The following is a 21,510-nucleotide window of genomic DNA, read 5'->3' as shown; positions in this document are numbered from 1 at the left end:
AAGGACTCTGTCTTTTCTGGGGACTTATATAGAGTAAAATCATGGGGTGAGATGGTTCAAGGTGGGGAAAACTGGGAACTTGCAAGGCAGATGGGCATAAAGTGCGACAGAACTATGGTTAACCAATAAGAGTAATTGTTCAGGTAAAATTGATTACACTGGGGACAAGTGGGGAAGCAAGTCACATAGAAAGCAGGCATTCTTACAGAGCAGGGACTCTTCCCATAAAGGGTTGGGATGGTGACTCCTGACTGCATCAGGGTGATACAGAACCATTTAGAATATTAATTCAAAGGATATGTGTGCATTTATTTGATCTTCTGTCTGTAGGCCTGGCCCACAGCAGGAGGAGTCTGCCTCCCTCCCCGCTGCAAGGTATCTGGGTATCTGCACTGGCTCCTTGGAGAACCTAGCCCTGTTTGATTGCCTATAATATTTTTAACTGACCCAGCTGCCTAGAGCAATTTCAGTGCATGACATTTTTATCTTTTTCTCTCTTTTTTGAGGCAGGGTTTAATTTGCCCAGGCTATCTGAGATTGTTATTTTCTAGCCTCACTCTCCCAGTGTGCTGGGGCCACGGGTATACCCTACCATGCCCAGCTTAGATAACCTGTTATGGTGGCTGAGATAACACAGCCAGCAAAGAAGCTGACTCAGGGAGCTGGCTACTGCGTGGAATTTGGTAATGCTTCAGGGAGTGAGGCTGAATCTGGCAGTGGTCTGGATGAGTGCTGCTGATCAGCGCAAACCCGATTACTCATGCACATCTCATGACTGGGCCTGGCGCCTATGCTGCCTCTTCCACAGGAAGAATGTAGCAGGCCCTGGACTCCAACACTTTTTTCCAAGTCAGTTATGGAGCTGGATTTTTCCTCCACGTTTACACTGGCTATTTCCCTGTTGTCCAGTTTAAGTATCATGGGTTTCTCTTTTTCTTGATATACACAGTATCAGTTTTGGATTGAGAGCTAGTATTTTTATTACTATCAAGGGGGGAAGGATAAGAAAACCAAAGTTGGGGTCCTAAATGCAGGGGGAAAGACAATGGGCTGCTGCTTTGGAATTCAGCTGGGTTGGGTCTGAACGGGTACAGGCAGCTGGAGGTTGGCCTGTCTTTGACAACCCCACCATGGTGGCCGGATAGACATGTGGAATTCACTTTAGCATCCAGGCCGCCAGAAATAAATGGTCAGGCTCAATTGTTCTGCCTCCCTTCTCAGGAAAGGCCAGGAAGGAAAGGGCCCCAGTAGAAAGCATTGTCTTCAGTGGGGTGAGCATCTCCAGGTTACCTCGCCTGACAGCGGTCAGTGGGGAGCACAGGACTGTCATGGCTATAGCGCCTGCGGGCTGCTTTCTTCTGAAGAGCTCACTGGAGCTCACCTCTGCCCCACTCCCTCTGAAACATCACACTCCTGGAAATCTCCCTAAGACACCATCAGATACCCAGGCTCCACTTGCAACCAGAGATCTGGATCTTTTTTTTTTCTCCCTCTCTGGTGGCAGCCCCTCCTGTATACTCCTGCTTCCTTCCTCTGTCGAATCCTAAGGTCCCTGGGCTGCCAGAGGCGAAAAGAACAATCTCCGTCAAGTCACTGCATGACCTCTGCTTGTGCTGTTTTTTATCTTCTGGGGATGGGAGGAGCTGCTGCTTTCAGAAGCGTGCTTCCTCTTCTTAGGAAACTAGTAGGGTGCAGTTGTGCAAGTGCTACCTGTTGTCAAGTTTCACATTCACTTTCCCCCTTCACCCACTCCCATGCAAGGTAGTCAGGCTGACCCCTACCTTCTGAAAGACAGTCTGTTGAGGCCCAGGGTCTTCTTGCTAAGTGGGAAGATGGGGCACGTAAAGAAGCAGCTGGTTTTGACGGGTAAAGAAGCAGTTGGGTTTGAATTCAACTCACAGCCAGAGTTTGTGTAACTTACTTAACCCCACTAAGTTTCAAAATTCTTAGCTAGGGCCGAGAATTTAGCTCAGCAGCATAAGTGCCTGCCTGGCAAGCACGAACGAGGTCATGAGTTTGATCCCCCCCAAAATAAATAAATAAATAAAAGGGAGGATCATGCATCCCTAGGAGAGCTGGGTGAGCTGCACAATGACTTAGACATGTAAAGCACAGAGCTTGGTACATTTATTACGCATCCCAGGGCCTTCCTCAGCTTTTCTCCTTGTTCCATGAAAGGGTTTTGGCCCAGGCCAGATACTGTAGCCACTATCTCCCCCACCCTTAGGAATTACCTCTGGCGCCAAACTAAGACCAATGGGCTACCTGTGCATCCCTAATGCCCCCTTAGGTTCCACCCCAAGCCGAGGCTACTTCTGTGCCTCACTCCAACGTGTTCCAGGGAGAGATCGCCGGCCGGGGTGGAGACGCCACACCCCAGGGGGTCGAGGGTGTCTCTCCCCCCATTCTCAAAATAAAGGTTATTTATATTTCATACTTCTTATCTTTTCAGCCGCCGCCGGTCCTCCTCCCACAGTTCTATCATTCCATGCTCAGGACTATTTAAAGCCATATAGTAGCTATTCAATAAACACTTGATGACTCAGTCACACACTCAGCCCTCTCCCTTTCCATCTCTCCTTAAGTGAGAGGATGTTTATTTGCAGCTCCCAGCCCCAGGGAGCTCTGCAAACAAGGAGTGGCAGCAGTAATCTTGTCCAGCTGGGACAATAATTAAAGGTCACAGCCTGGGATCAGTTCCCTATAGATGCCCAGTCCTGGAACATCTGCCAGGTAGGCTGCTGCTCCTGGTAGTACCTGTGGTTTTTCAGGAAGAAGGCTGACTGACCTTCACCCTATTTGGCTGGGTTTTTTGTTTTGTTTTGTTTTTTTGCTTTCTTGCCAGAAACACTGAGAGGAGCAAAATGGCCTTGGGTCTACTCTATCATCGCTATGTCTTCTCAGGGGGCCCTTTCTCAGGGATCAGCTTGGTGCTACCGGAGCACTGCATGACTGACTTTCTGAAGGCCTGGTACCCATCTGACCCAGAGCCCACCGGGATTATCCTGGCAGCATTTTACTCCCCATCTTCAATCCAACCCTATCTGCTTCAGCAAGTGTGACTGGAAGAAAAGCCTGGTCCTAAACATAAAGATGAAGGCCCCTGATTTAATGCAACCCCACCACCATTCACAAGGGGAACGAGGTGACAAGGAGGAAAGACTGGACTTGGAGGTGAGTGCTTTCCACGGAGTCAGCTGAGATGATTGGACTTGGGGCTCCAGGAACCTGGTATAGGCATTTCCCAGAGCATCCGAGGATGCCCCTGTGGACCCTTAGTGCACAAGTCCCTCTCCCCCTGCTCAATTCCTAATCCCAATGGACACAGGGTCCAGCCATCAGCTGCAGAGTCCTGTAATGAACTGAGGGAAACGAGAAAGAACACCGCAGCGGCTGAGGAGCCTGCGCTCTGCTGAGGGCCTAGGACGCCTCCACCACCAGGTGCTCTTTCTCCTGGGCTGCAGTCAGCTGGGCTGGACCCCTCTTCCCCAGCATGCCTTCTTCCTTTCCAGACTTTTTTTTTGAGACATGATCCTGATATCCAGATTAGGCTGGCTTTAAACCTACTATGGAGGCCAGCCTGGCCTTTCGCTTTTTTTTCTATTTTTTTTCTCTCATTTCACTTTTACCTGGCCCTTTTTTTCTTTCACCTGTACTTAACTTGATTTTGGAGGTCCTTAAGCCTACTATCCATCCTTGAGTTCCTCTTGATCTCCTTGGGAGGTCTAAAGTTTCTGTCAAGAGAAATCCTGGCAAAAATAGGTTGTGTGCAGGAAAAAGTTAAATTATAGTAAACAAAACGAGTAACAAAACTGTCTAAAACAGATTAGAATGTGTTGATGCAAACCATATGAAAATGTTTTGAAACCATTCAAAAAGACGTGGCAATGTGAAACATTTTTATTACCACTCGTCTAATTTTCAGAGGCCTTCAGAATGTGGTTCCCGCCTTGCAGTCACTGTCTGGCTCCTTGGGTACTATAACTCGGCCCCTTCTTGGAACAAGCAGGATGCCCCAAATCCGCTCTGCTCCTGTGGTCTGCCTAGATGCTGCTTACACTCCTGAGAATACTGATCCTGCTTTTATATATATATATATATATATATATATATATATTCTTTTTTCTGTCTTTTTGAGACAGGGTCTCTCTATGTAGTTCAGGCTGTCCTTGAGCTATGTAGCCCAGGCTGGTCTTGAACTTGCAAGGATCTTCCTGCCTCAGCCTCCCTAGTGCTGGGATTACAGGCGTGAGCCACCATGCCCAGCTTCTTTTTCTTTCTTTTTGGTTTATTTATTTATTTATTTATTTTTGGTCTTTTTTGTTTTTATCGGTACCAGGGATCGAACTCACGACTGCCTGCTTGCAAGGCAGGCGGTTATGCCGCTGAGCTAAACCCCCAGCCCCTCTTTTTGGTTTTTTGAGATGGAGTCTCACTGTGTAGCTCAGTTTGCCCCTAAACTCAAGGGGCAAAGGATCCTCCTCCTCCTCAGCCGGGACTACCAGCGCATGCAACCATGCCAGGCCCTGTCTTGCTTTACGACACAGCTCCCTGTCCCTTACCATTTAGCCTCCTCTAAGTACTTTGCCCCTAAGTGCGATCTTATGTCCTTAATCAGCACTGGGTCAGAAACAATTCTATCTAGAGAGTTTCTGGTTAATTACCATCACTCTTTCTTACATGGACAGGCATTTGCGTACCATCTTCCTTTAAGTAGACTGGAAATCATGATTCATTCCCTCCAGTGGAGGTTTCCATAAATCCCCAATCTACAGATTAGTGCAAACCAGCTGCAACACCCCCCCCCCGGCTTATTAAAATGCAGATTCTTCAACTGTGCGACATAATGATCTTATAAATCTGGATGTAAACAGGCACGAAACGTACTCGGAGCCACAGTCAAGGGCGGGATTCTGGTGTTAGTGCATTTAGCCAGTCCAGTCCATTCCAGTGACGCAGGGAATTGGCAAACTGGGAAGTGCTGTCCTCAGTGGACCTAGTCCAGAACTCTGGGCACAGCGGGTGCTCATGTGGTGCTGCTTACGTCTCTGGGTTGGTCATGAACTTATGATAACATTATTGTTATATTGTACCTGTGTTCTGCTTCCCTAAGTGAGGGAAGAATACTTTTATTTCATCATCTGATAACTCTGCCTATTTATATATACGGTTGATTTCTTTTAACAACCTTTGGAAATAAAGTAGTATCCTCACTGGGCACAAGGAATCCAAGGCTCTAAGGAATTTGTTTTAATTCGCTGTTCTGCAGAGCTGGAATCTGATCAATTTAATAGGCTTAAATCCATAACCCTTATACTTGAGGCCATGAACTGTTGGCGCTACGGTTTTTTTTCTTTTGAGACAATCTCCCTATGTAGTCTAGGCTGACCTAAAATTTTCCATGATTCAAAAAAAAAAAAAAAAAATTACCATGATGCTCAAATTCATGGGATATATTCCTGCCTCAGCCTCCCAAATGCTGGGATTATGGGTGTATGCCACCATGTGCCATAGTTTAAATACAATGTGTCTTCCAAAGACTCATGGATTGAAGGCTCAGTTTCCAAAAATGGGGCCTAAGAGGTGACTGCATCTTAAGGGGCACAACTTCATCAATGGATTAACTCAAGGATGAGTTTCTACCTGAAGAAGGCTATTATTAGGTATTGGGGCCCTAACTGAAAATAAACAAATAAATGTATAGGGTGTTGTGGTAAACCCCTGTAATCTCTTGGGAGGCTGAGGCAAGAGGATTGCCATGAGTTTGAGGTCAGCCTGGGTTACCTAGTGAGTTCAGGGCCACCCTGGATTACATAGTGAGACCCTCTCTCAAAAAAACAAAAACTAGAGGCTGGAAATTTAGTTCAGTGGCATAAGCGCCTGCCTTGCAAGCGTGCAGTCATGAGTTCGATCCCTGGTTTTTAAAAAAAAAAAACTGCAACAAAAAATGAATTGGAGAGCTGGGCCTGGTGGCACATGCCTGTGATCCCAGCACTTGGGAGGCTGAGGCAGGAGGATCACTGTGAATTTGAGACCTTACCAGGCTACAAAGTAAGTTCAAGGTCAGCCTGAGCTAGATAGTGAGATTTTTGTCTCAAAAATCACAAAAAACAAACAAAAGAGCTGGAGCCTCCTTGGGGGAAGTGATTGTTGGGCGCATTCCTTCCAAAGGTTTTTTTTTTTTTTTTTTTTTTTTTTTGAGACAGGATCTCTATGCAGTTCAGCCTGGCCTTGAACTCACTTTATAGCCCAAACTGGTTTTGAATTTGCAATGATCCTCCTTCCTCAGCCTCCCAAATGTTGGGATTACAGGTGCATGCCACCACTCCCAGCAGGCATATTTTACTATGTCTTTGTACAAGATCTATTACATGTCTTTACAAAGTAGCCTCCATTTTCAGAGACAGCTATAGGGAGACTGTGCTGTGCTGTAGGAACTGGCTGGGGTACAGAAGGCAGCTCTGATTTCCCCCCTTCTGAGGTGGGCTGGTGAGAAGGATCTCAACTTGGGGTTCCACAGTGCTCACATGCTCAGGCAGAAAGGCTTCTCAGGGCGAGTCTCACCACTTGGACACCAGGGCAGCATGATCTTTGGTGCCTGGCACATCTTTTTGGGGGCAGCACATAACAACAGAGCAGTGTCAGCCTGTAGTTAACAAGGTCTTCAATGTGGATCTCAATCAGGGCACCCACAAACTTCCTGGGCTCAGCCCTCGGTCCTTGGAGTTTCGCAGACACCAGGACCTCGCACCCCGTGGCTCCTGCCTTGGTGATAAATGGCCGCACACTGTAGCAGGCCCTCTGCACAGTGATTCTGCCTGTGCAATGGCACACAGACCTCTCAGTGCCTACTTTTCAGTATTAATTCTCTACACTGCCCTCAGGGAAGCAGATCTCTTCTCAGGTACAGCAGTCAATTCTCGGATCCTCTGGCCCTTCTCACAAAGCACATTCTGTGTTCTGGTGGCTAAGACAATGATTTCTGTCTAGTCTCTCGGACTTCAACTCCAGAGTAGCCATCTTCAGCCAGCTGCCAAGTAAAGAGGCTTACTCATTTCAGCGTTGAAGACGCATCAGTGGCAAACTTCCTCTTCCTGGAAATCTGCACCATCCTCTGCTGCTGTAAGGAAAGGAAATTGAAAGCTGTGTCTCATCTCCAGCTTCTTCTCTGGCTCTTTCCCTTCCTTTCGGCTTCCTGGCTACCATTAGGTGAGCAGCTCTTCCCTACCAGGCCCTTCTGTTGTTTCTGCCTTGGAGCCAGATAACAAGGGATTTAAACTCCAAAATCATGAAGCAAAGTCAGTCTTTCCTCCTGCAAGTTGGGTGTTTGTCCCAGCATCAGCAAACTAGTAACAGATGGCTTGTACTCGGCTTTTTTTTGGCGGGGGGGGGCAATGTTTTGTCCAGGCTGGTCTTGAACTTCTGGGCTTGAATGATTCTCTGGCCTCAGCTCCCAAGTGACTACAGGTGTGTGCCACCACTTGCAACTAAGTTTTTATTTGGATAATATGTTTAAAATTCTCGGGCTGGGGGTTTAGCTCAGCAGAATAAGCGTCCCCTCAGCAAGCACGAGGTCCTGAGTTCAATCCCTTGCAAATCTAAAAAATTAGCAGGGCTGGGAGTGTAGCTCAGAGGCACATGAAGTGCTTGGCATGCATGAGGCACCAGGTAACAAACCCAATCACTTCCCTTCCCCTTGCAAATTAATTTCCAGCATTTCTAAATTGGGTATTTTGCATTAGCATCTGGATGTAATTTCTCTTTAGGGAAGATAATTTTGGTTACCAGTGGGGCTCATCTGCTTTCATGGGCAATAGTCAGATGAAACTTTAAATAGTTTCTACCATGCCCCATTCTCTGTGCTCAGCTCTTCTACACTATCCGCAACCTCGTACCTATAGGCCTGAGTTTGTGTCCTCTGTACTTTTTTTTTGTCTTTTGGTACTGGGGTTGTGGTGAATACAGGATCTTTGCACTGAACTACTCCTTTAGCCTTTATTTTTAATTTTTGGGACAGGGTCTCTCTCAGTTGCTGAATTGCAAAGGCCAGTTTCAAACATGCTCCAGCTTCAGCCTTCCAGGCTGCAGAGATTACCGGCCTGTGCCACCACACGCAGCTTCTCCTGCACTCTTACCTGCTTTTTTGCCTCCCATGGATCAAGAAGTTTGGCAAACCTACCTTTATAGTTGGGGAAACATCCACTTGCTCCAATTCAGTGGCAGCAGCATGTAAGGAAGAAGTCACAGCAAGCGATGCCACCAAGTGGTAGAGAAACTCAACATGGTATCTCCACTCTCAGCAGAGGTACGGAGGTTGAAGACTTCTCTCAGTTTACAAGGCCACTGGAAAACAGGATGCTTGGTAACCCTCACAAGCCACTCCTCCCAAGGTTGTCTTTTAAACAGCTAAAGACCACTGGGCCTGGTGATGCACGACTATGATCTCAGCACTCAAGAGGTTGAGCGAGGAGGACTGTCACAAGTTTTGAGGCCAGCTTGGTCTACATCATGAGTTCAAGGCCAGTTTGGACTACAGTGAGACTGTCTGAAAATAAAACAAAATACGCCCCCCACCAACAAAAACAAAACAAACAAAATCCCAACGTAGAAAATGCAAGGTAAAGACTGGTACTTGATGGTGGGGTCTGTACAAAAAAAAGAATTAAAATGTATGTACTTGTGCTAGTTCCCCATGGTGAATACAATCAAACAATTATGTACTGCAAACATGTACTAATGAAAATAAAAATTACCAACACAAAAGACGTACTTTAGGAGTATATAAAATACTTTATGGGTTCACTTTCTGAATCTGCCAGTGGTACTGATTCAACTTTTTTTGGTACTAGGGATTGAAGGCTTTCCTGCAAAACTTCATCTGCAACCTCTTTAAAGTTTTTATTTAGGGACAAGATCTCCTTAAGTAATAATCCAGGCTGGATTTCTACTCAAACTTGTCATTTGTTTTGGCCTTCCAGAATGCTGAGATTACAGGTATGTTGGTACATATACATGGCTACGGTTCCTGTTATGTGTATACCCTAGAATAACTCAAGGAATAAGAATTTGAAAACATTTCATTGTTACAGGCATCCCAAAAATGGGTTACTAGGCATTCATTGAAGGGTGAATGTGCATTTCCACTTTTGAAGATTGTGAGCAGAGATTAAATGTTTCATGTCAGTATAGGAAGTAAATAAAACAAAAATCTCATCGGGGGGTACGATTTTACCCCTATTCACTGAGCACTTAGCAAAACTCTGTTCGGAATTTCATTTACTCTGTGTGTGGTATTGGGGATCAAACCTAGGGCCTCGGCACTGAGCTGTATCCCCTGCCCTTTTTTTTATCTGGGACTGGGCCTCCATCCTGAACTGCATGTATGAGGGGTATGGCAAAAGAATGAAATAAAGACAAATTTAGTAATGTGTGAAGCCGGGCTGGGAGGTCAATGCGTCAAAATGGACAGAGACACACCCCAGCCAGCCTCTGTGTATTAGATGTATACAATGATAGAAGTGGCTAGTAGAAGACTCAAGATGGGGTAAGACTCAGAGGTCCCTGACTCAGCAGGCACTGCATATGGTATGACTTGAGGGCAGAGATGATTTTTTATGCTGAGAATGGTCTTACTCAGAAGTGCTTTTTAATTTTAGGGGTCTCAGTTTAGCTTTATTTCATGAAAGAGGATGGTCTATCACTAGACTTAATGGGAAATCTTGAAAGGATAATACTAACCTCAAATCTCCATTTATTCCTTAGGGAAGTATGCAAAATTAGCTCTTGTGAATTTGTGATCCCCAGCACTTTTTAAAAATTTGAGATAGGGTCTTGCTAAATTGTCTAGGCTGAGCTTGAACTTGTGACCCTCCTTCCTCAGCCTTCCCACCCCACATGGGAATTATGGGTGTGCACTACTATTACTCCTTTACTTTTAGTTTGAGAGTTAGGTATTCTAATTTCACAGGACATGAAACTACTATAGTGTGAAGGTCAGTTCAAATCTTAATTTATTCTCAACACTGCCAACTACCTCCTTGGAGAGAATCTGGGACAGGCCGTTTCTCAGCACCCCTCTAGAAACCAAAGGCCATGTCAAAAGCAATAGAGTTGGGGCTGGGATTTAGCTCAGCAGCGTAAATGCCTGCCTTGCAAGCAGGCACTTGTGAATTCAATCCCTGATACCGATTAAAAAAGAAAAGGCAATAGAGTTAGGTTTCCCTTCACGTTATTTCCTAATAAGCATGGAACCTATCGTAGGACCTTCCCTGTCAATTCTCAGTTCACTACGGCTCTCTCCCCTTCTTCCTCCCCACCTCAGGGCCTTCTGAGTAATTTCTAAGAGGAATAAGGCACATTTAGATCAAATGCACCTGGTCACTGAAGGTATCTTGTTCTACCTTCAACAGTTCACCCTCTTAGATGGGAGGTGGACAAGTATTATTCAAGCAGCAGACTTAAAATGATCATAGAAAGGCTGAAGAAGTTGATGCTTTGTGTTTACTTGTATAAGGAAAACAGCACAGGGGCATCCACAGTATTTAATTTGTTTGGATAATAGTTATAGATAAACAGGTACACTCCATATACAATTACCAATACTTTTTTATACAGCTCATATTTCAGTACATCAACACTTTTATTTACACTCTATTTATATACATTAACATCTTTCTAAAGTCAGTGCATTGTCAACAAGTTTTATACAGAAATTTACAAGGTGAATGTAGTTAATAGTTAATTTAATAAATTTCTGCTAGTTTATGAATTTAAAAAATTAATTACAACCAATATAACAAACACAGATCAAACAATATTAGTAGATTGTGCTACCTGCTTAAATAAAACATCTGCAAGGAAATTCTTTAAAATTTTCTACTTTTTCATTGGTTTGTCCAGGTATGAAAGGACAGATTTTATACAGTGAAAAACCTGAAACTATAAAGTATGCATTTTGTCTGACTTTATTACATTATACCAATGAGGCCACTACTTTCTACTTGCAATTATATTCTGAAAAGGACTAACTTTGGTGGCCGTTTAAGACAACCTTTTGAAATGCTCTGAGAAGAACTAGGTAGTTACTGGCTTCAGATACCAGGTCACAAATGCTTAATTACATTGGTATTTACTACTTAGGAGGAAAGGAATGGTATCAGAATCTGACAATAAACGAGAATCAATTTCCAGGGTCTAAATGATTTTTTAAAAAGACCAGAAATAAAGTTGAGACATTTCCTTCGAATATATATCAAAAAACAACAGGAAAAAAATGCTGTCTGAAATAAATAACATTTATAATTTTTTCCAGTTGAATAATCTGAAGAAAAAAAAAGAAGCAAAGAAACCTAATTTCTGATGGCTAGTGAAAAAAAAAAAAGGTGGGGGAACATGCAAACCAAACAGTTTACTTCCTAAACCTACCATTTAAAGGATCTTATGACCATCAGTGTCTGGGATATCTTTTGTTCTGAAATTTAATACGATGAGGGAATGCACCCCAATCAAGTTAATTTGTAGCCCTTAGAGCCATTCAAATACAAGTTAAGTCTGTCTGCACATATTATCTTCTTTAAAGTGCGAAAAAAGAAAAGGAAAAAAAAAATAATCACTAATGTGAAACACCATCTGGCTTTGAGGCCACTTACCTCTCTAAAAGCTCTTTGTGCAACACATGCATGGGAAGATGGTGCAAATATTGTCAATTGCCCTGCCACACTCAGCAGTGTGTGTGTGTGTGTGATACATTTCTAGAATACTCGAAATATCCTAAAAGCAAGACATCCCTATGAAGAGGCCATGTTAGCTGGGTTTAGATGCTTATTCTTTCTACTAGGCCTCTCAGCTAAGACCTTGGGTAGAAGGCACACAGTTTTTAAGATTCTTCTATTCATATTTGACCACTATATGCCTCTGCTACCAAGGACCACTATATGCCTCTGCTACCAAGGAAGGTTGTATCTCAAACACAAACATAACAAAAACAAAATGCAAAATAGACATAGAAGAGTAGGGAAACAATTTAAAAATAAACTAAAAAGACTGTGTTCATGTCCTAAGAATCATTTGCACACCTTCATGATCTTGCTTTCTCCGTCTTGTCAATATAAAGGAATAAAACTTCAGGAAAAAGGAGGTAGCATATCATGTCGTCCCTAGACAACACTACAATTTCTTGTTTTGTACTTTGACTCCAAGGAAATCTTTAGTATTTTATTACGAGTACTGGTGAACTCTATACTCACTACCAGTTTGTTCATATCAGGAACAAGCACAATTAATTTCTTACTTGGTCCCAGGTGGCTAGTGCCATACTCTTTTGTTTACAGACTAATGGTGGGATCTGTCTCTAAGTTCTCTATGGAGAGCTTATGAGAGACTTCAAAACAAAGTTATAACTACTCTTAATGCTAATTAATCTATTTTATTTAGGATTTGTATTTTGTGCTTCAGGGTCATAGGACAAAACAATATTTAGCCTGCCTTTCAGCGATGCTTTTGCCAAACATCAGCTACAAGAAGCCACCTCTCTTACCACCGGAATATCTAGCAGCCAGAGTGACAGTTTCACTGTAACACACAATACTTTTTGTAATCAGACTCAAAGTCTTCATCCATGCTGCTTGTGTCTGCCATCTTTTTGCCATCGATCTTTGGCAGAAACTGTGCATAGTCTATCCCCTGCTGTTCATAGAAAAGAATGTAGGCAGAATCGGTGTCAATTTCATCAGGGTGAAGTTCCTGAAGAGACAAGAAAAGGGTTGAATAAGAAAACCTTAATCCTTCTACTCAACATATTGGTTGTCTCAACACTTGTGCCCAAAGGAAACTCCATCATTTGTAATGTTTCTTTTGGGGAAAATGTTTTAAACACAGATAATTCAAAAGAATAACCTAAACCTCCATCATCAAATTTTAACAGTTATAACACTAGGGCTGGGAATCTAACTCAGTTGTAGAGAATGTGCCTAGTATGTATGAGGTCCTAGGTTTAATTCAGTATCATAAAAATAAACAAATAAAAAACTCTCCAAATTTTCCTCAAAATCCAAAATGTTACAACCTTTCCTCATTAACTAATACCTTCTTTTTCCTCATTATTCATGTTTTCATTCTCTACTCCATATATCACTTTTGTTTCCTTAATACTGATAGCATCTAAATACTGATCCTAACAGATATATTTACTTTTCATTCAGGAAAAAGACTACTATTTCATCAAGTGTTTCCCAGCTATGTTAATGTTCTGGTTCTAATTTTCATTCAAAGATTGAGACCATTTACCTTACAGCTGCTGTCATTGTAACAGTACCACTTGCAGTTGGGGTTTTTGGCATAAGTGACGTAATGGCCCCCACCCAGAATTCCTGAATGGCACTAAAAAAGAGAAGAGAGTAGAGGTGTGTTAGTAGTTAATAATGCTACGGTCAAGGCACAGCACTAGAATCTAAGCAAGAGAATGGTGATCACTAAGATGGCTAAGAAAAATGTTTTGGGGCCATTCAAAATTTTCCAAAAATGGGCTGGGGATTTAACTCAGCGGCATAAGCGCCTGCCTTGAAAGCAGGCAGTCGTGAGTTCGATCCCCGGTACCGATAAAAAGGAAAAAGACAAAAAAAATCCAAAAACAAACAAAAAACAAAATCTAAACGTCTTAAGTCCAAATCTTGTGTGGATAATCATTGTATAGTTGTAGTTATTTTTTTTTTTCATGCCAGATGGGTAATGTGCTGATGCTGTAACAAGGTTCAAAGGAGGCACATGTCATGCATGGAGCATGAACACCCAATCATCACGCTTATGAACCTGAGGATCAGTTGTAGTTATTTTTTAGGAGGAAAAATTTCTTAGAAACACACAAAAATGATTTGTCTTTTTGGTTTTGTTTTGTTTTGTTGGTACTGGGGATTGAACTCATGACCTCGTGCTTGCCAGGCAGGCACTTGTGTCACTGAGCTAAATTCCCAGACCTCTAATTTTGTTTTTTGAGATAGGGTCTTGTTATGTAGTTCAGGGTAGCCTTGAATTCACTATATAGCCCATGCTAACCTTGAACTTACGGCAATTTTCTTGCCTCAGCCTACTGAGTGCTGAGATTACAAGTGTGCATCACTATGCCTGCCTAATATTGATTAATTTGAACCTCTGATACTATTTACATTAATTATCATTTCCTGCATCACATATGTGCTTCAGATTCTGGAAAGCCAAGATCTCTTTGTTAACTATCACTAAGCAGGTCCTAAAAAACTGCTTGTTGATGAATGAATGAAGATGTGTGAACAAACCACTGAGAAGTATAGAGTATTCTTTGAAAAGCACACAAAAATCACTTACCGAAATTGCATACAGATTATAAATAGGTTTACTATGAGTATCTTCTCTTTGGTCATCAGTGCTGTCTTCTTCACTGTGGTTTCCAAGCTGACCACTGCTGTAGCCATTGCCACATGCCTCGTGCTCATAGAGGATCAATCCACTGGCCAAACTGACTTCATTATCCTGGGGGGTGCTGAGCTCAGGTTGGCTGCCTCCTAGCAAGTGTCCTCGGCTCAAGGTATCAGCCAGTTCACAGCCGTGCCCAGCCCCATTCTCTTTACTGGCATCCAAATTCTCCTTACTACTTGACAATTTATTTTTGCTGCCAATTTGAGGCAGTCGAAGCCTCCCTTTGCTTCTCCCCAAAGTCCGTGGGCTGCTGTTAGGGCTGCTATTTTTGCTAGAAGGACAGCTGGCTCCACTTTTTCTTGATGAAGAAGGTGAACCTATGAAAGGGCAAAAAGGGAAGATTTGTGAGTTCAAATGCCACAAGTTAAGACAGATACCAAAGACGAGTTTCAAGGTCAATTTGACAAATACACACTTAAAGGTAAAATAGGAGGATCTTAACTGGCCACTCTCTAGTTCCTACAATACAGTCATTAAGTTGGGCAGCAATATCTTAAAACTGCAGAGCACATTGCAAGGACTTAGAAAATAGCAGAAAGTTGATTTGTGTCACAAAATAAGGTGACTATCAGACTAATTATATAAATACATATTGCTCTCCTCCATAAAACTAGATAAAAATATGGCCACTATTTACAAAACACATACTACTATTAGATATGGTATTAGGAATGAACTATTAATCTCTGTCTCACACAAAATCCCACACAGCAGAGGGTCTTAAACTTTGCCTTGATAGGTTCCTATCCTCATTCCTTGTTATGCTCTTAAAAATTACAAAGGACTCCCAGAGTTTTCATGTGTATTTTATCAGCAATTTCCATATTAGAAATTAAAACTGAGGAATTTCAAAACTGTAATACATAAGTACATATTTCCTTGTCAAAGTAGGAAAAGTAGTGATATAATCACATGATGTTTTTTCTGATTCTATTTTACATTTGTGAGAGAATGAAAGTGAAAAGATAGATAACCAGCTTTCCTTATCAACATGTTTGGCATCAGGAGATTTAAACTACAGTGGATCAAAATTATTTAATAAAAGATGGAGTCTATTGAAGATATGCAGGCTTTTTTATTTTCTAAACCATGCTGAACTATTTATATGGCATTTACATTTCATTAATTATTCTAAGTAGCCTGGAGATAGATGATTTAAAGAATACAGGAAGGATGCATATTGATTACAAGCAAATATTATGCCATTTTAGGTTAGGGAATTAAGCATCTGTGGATTTTGTGGGAGGTGCTAGAATCAGAAACCTCCATGGATACCAATGGAAGACTATGTGTAACAGTCAAGACATTACTGTATTTTTTTAACAGATACAGTTCAACCTGTAACATTAATATTCAGTAAAACATGTACAGTATTTCTACTCAGTACTATCTTAACACTATATTATCTTTGTCCTGGATCTTAATTTTTTTAAAAAAATAACTCAGATACCAAGGAATTACTGTGCTTACTATTTTCATTCGATAGTTCTTTTTTTTCTTTTTTTGTTACTGGGGATTGAACTCATGACCTTGTGTTTGTCAGGCAGGTCCTTATGCAGTTGAGCTAAATCCCCAGCCCTCATGACTATAGTTTTCATTTTTCCTGTTCAGTCTGTGGGGTTTTTGTTGTTGTTGCTGTTGTTGCTGTTGGTCTGTGGGGATTGAACTCACAACCTTGTGCTTGCCAGGCACTTAGGCCACTGAACTAAATCCCCAGCCCCTCATTCTCCCTCTTAAAAGATTCTCAGAAATCCCCACGGCTCCTGGATTACACTGTGAGAACCTCTGCTGTAGGGTGAAAAGGATGACAAGAACCACTGAGCATTTATGGTATCAGGCACTACATAAAATGTGTCACCTTGGTATTTCAAATCCTTAATGGAGGTATCTTTTACTAAAAAATCACACAGCTCAAATAAAGACAGGTTTAACTCCAGATGGACGCCTCCCACACTACAGAGCTGCCCCTCCGCCAGCCCCAACTCCCTCCTCACCTTTTGGGCTACTAGTAAGGTTTGCACTGAGCGAAGATGGGCTCTTACTCAGTAGCACATCCTCGTCCCCTGTGGAGTTCTGGGCATCTGCTTTCTTCACTTCTCCTGCAGGAACCCTTGGCTCAGAGAGGTCCTCTCCCTGGGGTGTGAGTGGTTTATGTTGGCAGAGAGCTGGGTCTCTTGGTACCAAGAAAGCACTAGGGTCAAAATTTTCACGAGGAAATTTAACAATTTTCTGTGATTTTATCCATCGACCATTTACAAACTGAAATCGTTTAAGGTGAATAATCTGGGGGAAGAAAATGTAGGAAGTATCTGCATTATAAACGGTTCTGAAAATAGGGCTCCTCCCTCCAAGTGTAATATGTGTGAGCATTCAAGAACATACAACATATATACTTTTCAATATTCTTGAAGATCAGAAAACTGTTACTGTTTTCCTGAGATACTGGAAACTAAACCAAGGGCTTGAGACTGGGTCTTGGCTAAACTGCTAAGTTGCCCAGGCTAGGCTTGCGATTTTCCTGTCTCAGCCTCCCGAGTGCTGGGATTATAAGTGTGGGCCACCATGCCAACTCAAAATTTTTCTTATTCCATGATATATTTTATGGGACATTTATATAAGTATGTATAATACTATATATTTGGTAAATCCAAATTCACTAAATTGGACATTTAAATCTTTGCATGTACCTCATTTAAAGTTTCTTCAAGGTCAAGGATATAGCTCAGCAGCACAGCGCCTGTCTGGCAAGAGCAAGGTTGTGAGTTCAATGCCCCATACCAAAAAAAAAGAAAAAGCTTCCTTTTCACAAGCTGACCTTTGCCCTTGCCTTCCCTTTCCCTAGTTCCCATTCTTGAAGTTAACTAAATCAATGCTATCAATTTTGTGTGTATCCTTCTCTGAGAAGCTATTCCAGTCTAAGGAAAGAAAAGCCTACATTCAGGCTCACAGAGTAGTAGGATAAAGACATAAATAAAAAAATATAATGTCTTGTTAAAATATACTAACCAGGCATGATGGCACATATCTATAATCCCAGCACTCGGAAGACTGAGGCAGGAGTTCAGGGACAGTCTATACTTGAGACACTTTCAAAAAAGCCAAATACAGGGGCTGGGGATTTAGCTCAGCGGCATAAGCACCTGCCTTGCAAGCAGGTGGTCGTGAGTTCGATCCCTGGTACCAATAAAAACGAAAAAGACAAAAAAAAAAAAAAAAAAAAAAAAGCCAAATACATTAAAAAAAAAATCAAAACCCCACCAAAAAATAGCACCTCTGATTGTGTAACTTAGTGGTAGAGTGCTTGCCTAGCATTTGCAAGGCCCTGGGTTCAACCTCCAGTACCAAAAAAATAAACTAAAAACTAGTAACCTTACATTTGATGATGGTGCTTCCATTCAAAAGGAAAAAAAAAAAAAAAAATATATATATATATATATACATGAATATGTATATATTCTGAGTATGTATATATTCTGGCACTCCATTTGCCAGACAGGCACTTATGCCACTGAGCTAAATCCCCGACCCAAAAGGAGAATACTTTCTTAATTTGTCATTTCAAACTCTGCTGATAGGCAATAAGGAAGTCTCCTAATCTATGAAGGGAGAAGGAAGAAGTGAATCAAATATAAAGGAACACACAAGCATGCACCCATGCACTGATGGGCTTGTGCACACACTTGCCTAGTGCATGTGTCACAGCCATGTGACTAAGCTTAGGGGGCACTGAATGCTCCTGGCTTAGTGGCTTTTCTTTTCTTTTTTTGTCTTTTTCTTTATTATCGGTACCAGGGATCGAACTCACGACCACACACTTGCAAGGCAGGCACTTATGCCGCTGAGCTAAATCCCCAGCCCCGACTTTTTTTTCTTGGTATCAGGGATGGAACTCTCAAACCTTGTGCTTGCCAGATAGGCGCTTACATCACAGAGCTAAACCCTTGGCCCTGTTGGTTGCTTTTCTATGGTCTTAGTGCTAGCATAAAGTTGTTTCTTTCCAGAGCCTTTCCTTTCATTCTCTTCTGAAATTCTAGTTCACTAGATTATATCAACCTGTCACATTTCTCATATTGTACTAAACTGCAGTTATATCTACATTACTTCTTTCTCCACTGAGGCTTTAAGTTCTTCAGGAACAGAAACTACCAAATATTTTTAGATATTTGTGTTCAACAAAAGTCCCCTGTATAGGGTTGGAGATGTATTTCTTTCTTTCTTTCTTTCTTTTTTTTTTTTTTTTTTGGTACCAGCGATCCAACTCACAACCTCGTGCTTGCCAGGCAGGGGCTTATTCCAGTGAGCTAAATCCCCAGCTGGAGATGTTGTTTAGTGCTACAGTGCTTCCAAGCCTGCATGGGTACTGGATTCGATCCCTAGCATTGCTAAGAACAAAACAAAAAACCTTGCACAAAAGAAGTGTTTTAAACATTAGTACAGGAAGGATGTCAGTCTCTAAATAACAAAAACTGTTTACGAAGCTGGGTGTGGTGGCGCATGCCTACAATCCTGGCACTCAAGAGGGTAAGGCAGGAGGATCATGTCTGAGGTCAGCTGGACTACACATTTAAGGCTTGATCCAACCTCCCCTCCCCAAAAATCAACCCCTCCTTTTCATGGCTTTTTCCTTTACACTAGCTTCTCAGATGTACAGCCACACCATACCAAGATTGGGGGAAGCCTCCAGAGATCCAGCTTCTTGGTTGCCAGGCAGTGGGTCTTACACTTTGAACAATAGTACATCTCATTTTCCCCTAGCTCTTCCTCATTGGTGAAAGCACGGAGACAGCTGTCCAGGTTGATAGGCTCAGCTTGTGCTCGTCGACTCTGTTCCACACTGTCATGCTCATCTACAACCTGCAGAGAGAGGCAACAAAATAAATATGGCAAATATGCAAAATGGTCATCTAGATACTGGATCATCCTTTCAGTCACTTACATTTATCTCACTTTAGATGAGGAAAAGTAAACTATAACCTAAACTGAAGTATTTAAACAAGTACAGAGTCAGATATTCATTCACAAAATAGAACCTAAACTATTAAAGCAACTATGGCATCACATATTCATTTGTAAATGTCACATCAATAACATCCTGCATAAAACTTCTATTTATATGACCACAGTTTTTCTAAAAAATTTTCTGAGTTTAAAATAACAATAACAAAAACAAATGAAGAATTGGTTGTTTATTTCACAATTGTGGAATCCTTACAGTTTACACATGAACTAGGCCTCACGCCAGGATTGCTAAGATTAAACCATTTATTTTTTAAGCAGAAAGAGAGCATTATTAGTTATGTTTTGGGCTTTAAGAAGGCTAAGAGAAACGCATCACTGAAATACAGATGCCAGATCTGGATGAAATAAAAACCATGGAGCTGAGATTGTTCTCTTTGGGTATAAGTACGAATAAGAAGGCAGAAGAGGCAGACCATCAGGACTCTGATTTTTTTTTTTTTGTGAGACAGGTTCTTGCTGTGTAGTTTAGGCTGGTCTTGAACTCACTATGTAGCTCAGACTGGCCTGAAATACATGGAGATCTTCCTGCCTCAGCCTCCCAAATGCTAGGATTACAGGCATGCACTACCACATCCAGCGTAGCCTCAGGTCTCTGAAGGGTACATGAGACTTCACATAAGGATATTTTTCTCCCAAAGCAGATGCTAGACTGTAAGTCCAACCATCACTGCCTTTCTTTCTGGCAAAGATCACCTACATATTCATCACTTTTATTGCTCTTCCCCATCAGAGGTGAATTGGTGATCTTTGCCTGAGGCAAATTCCTATATATTTCCATTACTGAAACCCATGATGGAAAAATTGGGCTGCTTGGATTACAAATTGGCACAATTTAAGTCATTTTATTTAGAACAAATTTTCAGATGAAATGACAGGAGTTGATTGAGTCTCAAGGCTGTCAAATGCCCACAAAAACTATCAAGATTGATCATTCAATTAAGGTCTTAGTACTGCATTACATCTAGTCTAAAGAAATCATTAATTTGGGGGTGGAGGTAACATGCTGTAAACCCAGCACTTGGGAGGCTGAGGCAAGAGGATCACAGCTAATTCAAGGCTCTAAGCTACATAGTGAGTTCAGGACCAGCCTGAACTACACAGCCAGACTCTGTCTCAAAACCCAAACCAAACCAACTTGTTAAAAAGAAAAACTAGAAGAAAACTCTATTTTTTTTTTTAAATATGGTTTGACTATAGGTCACTGACTTCTGAGCACACATTCTGTATTAACAAGATACTAATTATCTTTCAGGGTAGTCGTGTAAAGGAAAAACTGACATGCTTCAAAGGAAACATACCATGTTATGGTTGTTGGTATAAGAGAATATCAAGTACAGCGTGTAATTTTTCTCACAGTCAGTTAAACATTATTCTTTCCACAAGGGCTGCTTTCTGGGTCAATCACAAATTATAATATGCCACTAAAGAATGTTGAGTTTTTATTGTCCATATTTTCTGTGGAACACAGGCAGGGACTGTAAGGAAACTGATGAAAACACTGAAAGACTATAATTTGTATTATCAATAAATTTTCTCTAACAGATATTATTTTTACCTGTTGGGATTCATGCTCAGCTTCTTTATTATTGTTCAAATACTCTGAATTCTTTATAAATACCCTCATCAAAAATGTAAAAAGATAGAGAAATCTTTTTTATTCTTTTTTTTTTTAAATCGGTACCAGGGATCGAACTCACAGCTATGGACTTGCAAGGCAGGCTCTTATGCCGCTGAGCTAAATTCTCAGCCCCTTTTTTATTTTTTTAATTAATTAATTTTTTTTATCAGTACCAGGGATCAAACTCATAACTGGCTGCTTGCAAGGCAGGCGCTTATGCTGCTGAGCTAAATCCTCAAGCCCCTCCCCTTTTTTATTCTTAATACAAAGATTCTTTCACTCTCCTCTTCCTAAACAGTATTTTGATTTTTTAAAATATTAAAAGATTTTTTTCTCACTATATGTAACTTTTTAATCTTACTTTATGAAAAAACTAGTGCCATTTTGCTATATCAGTTAAAGGAAAAAGTCAGTAAAAGTAGGTC

General features: G+C 41.6%; 1 protein-coding gene, 1 non-coding gene and 1 pseudogene across 9 annotated transcripts in view; all 3 read right to left on the bottom strand.

Moving 5' to 3' along the window:
* Nucleotides 1–2,333: 2,333 nt before the first annotated feature.
* On the bottom strand, nucleotides 2,334–12,313 carry LOC111756766 (small ribosomal subunit protein uS3-like; annotated as a pseudogene).
* Usp32 (ubiquitin specific peptidase 32) overlaps nucleotides 10,479–21,510 on the bottom strand; it is a 188,066-nt gene continuing 177,034 nt past the window's right edge. For all 8 annotated transcript variants that reach the window (XM_063250896.1, XM_063250894.1, XM_063250893.1 and 5 more), the window contains 5 exons: nucleotides 19,111–19,302; nucleotides 16,443–16,731; nucleotides 14,338–14,765; nucleotides 13,285–13,377; nucleotides 10,479–12,741 (listed from right to left, as the gene is read on the bottom strand). In XM_063250896.1, the coding sequence (XP_063106966.1) occupies nucleotides 12,568–12,741; nucleotides 13,285–13,377; nucleotides 14,338–14,765; nucleotides 16,443–16,731; nucleotides 19,111–19,302 (1,176 nt within the window). In that variant the 3' untranslated portion in view covers nucleotides 10,479–12,567. The remainder of the gene's footprint in view (nucleotides 12,742–13,284; nucleotides 13,378–14,337; nucleotides 14,766–16,442; nucleotides 16,732–19,110; nucleotides 19,303–21,510) is intronic.
* Nucleotides 13,713–13,814, bottom strand: LOC111756794 (small nucleolar RNA U13). Its single transcript, XR_002791210.1, has one exon. It is a non-coding gene; the product is annotated as a small nucleolar RNA U13 (small nucleolar RNA).

This window comes from Cavia porcellus, unplaced genomic scaffold, assembly GCF_034190915.1.
Source record: "Cavia porcellus strain 051 isolate PalLab524CR breed Dunkin Hartley unplaced genomic scaffold, mCavPor4.1 scaffold_6, whole genome shotgun sequence".
NCBI lineage: Eukaryota > Metazoa > Chordata > Mammalia > Rodentia > Caviidae > Cavia > Cavia porcellus.
This window is presented reverse-complemented; position numbering and strand designations above follow the sequence as displayed.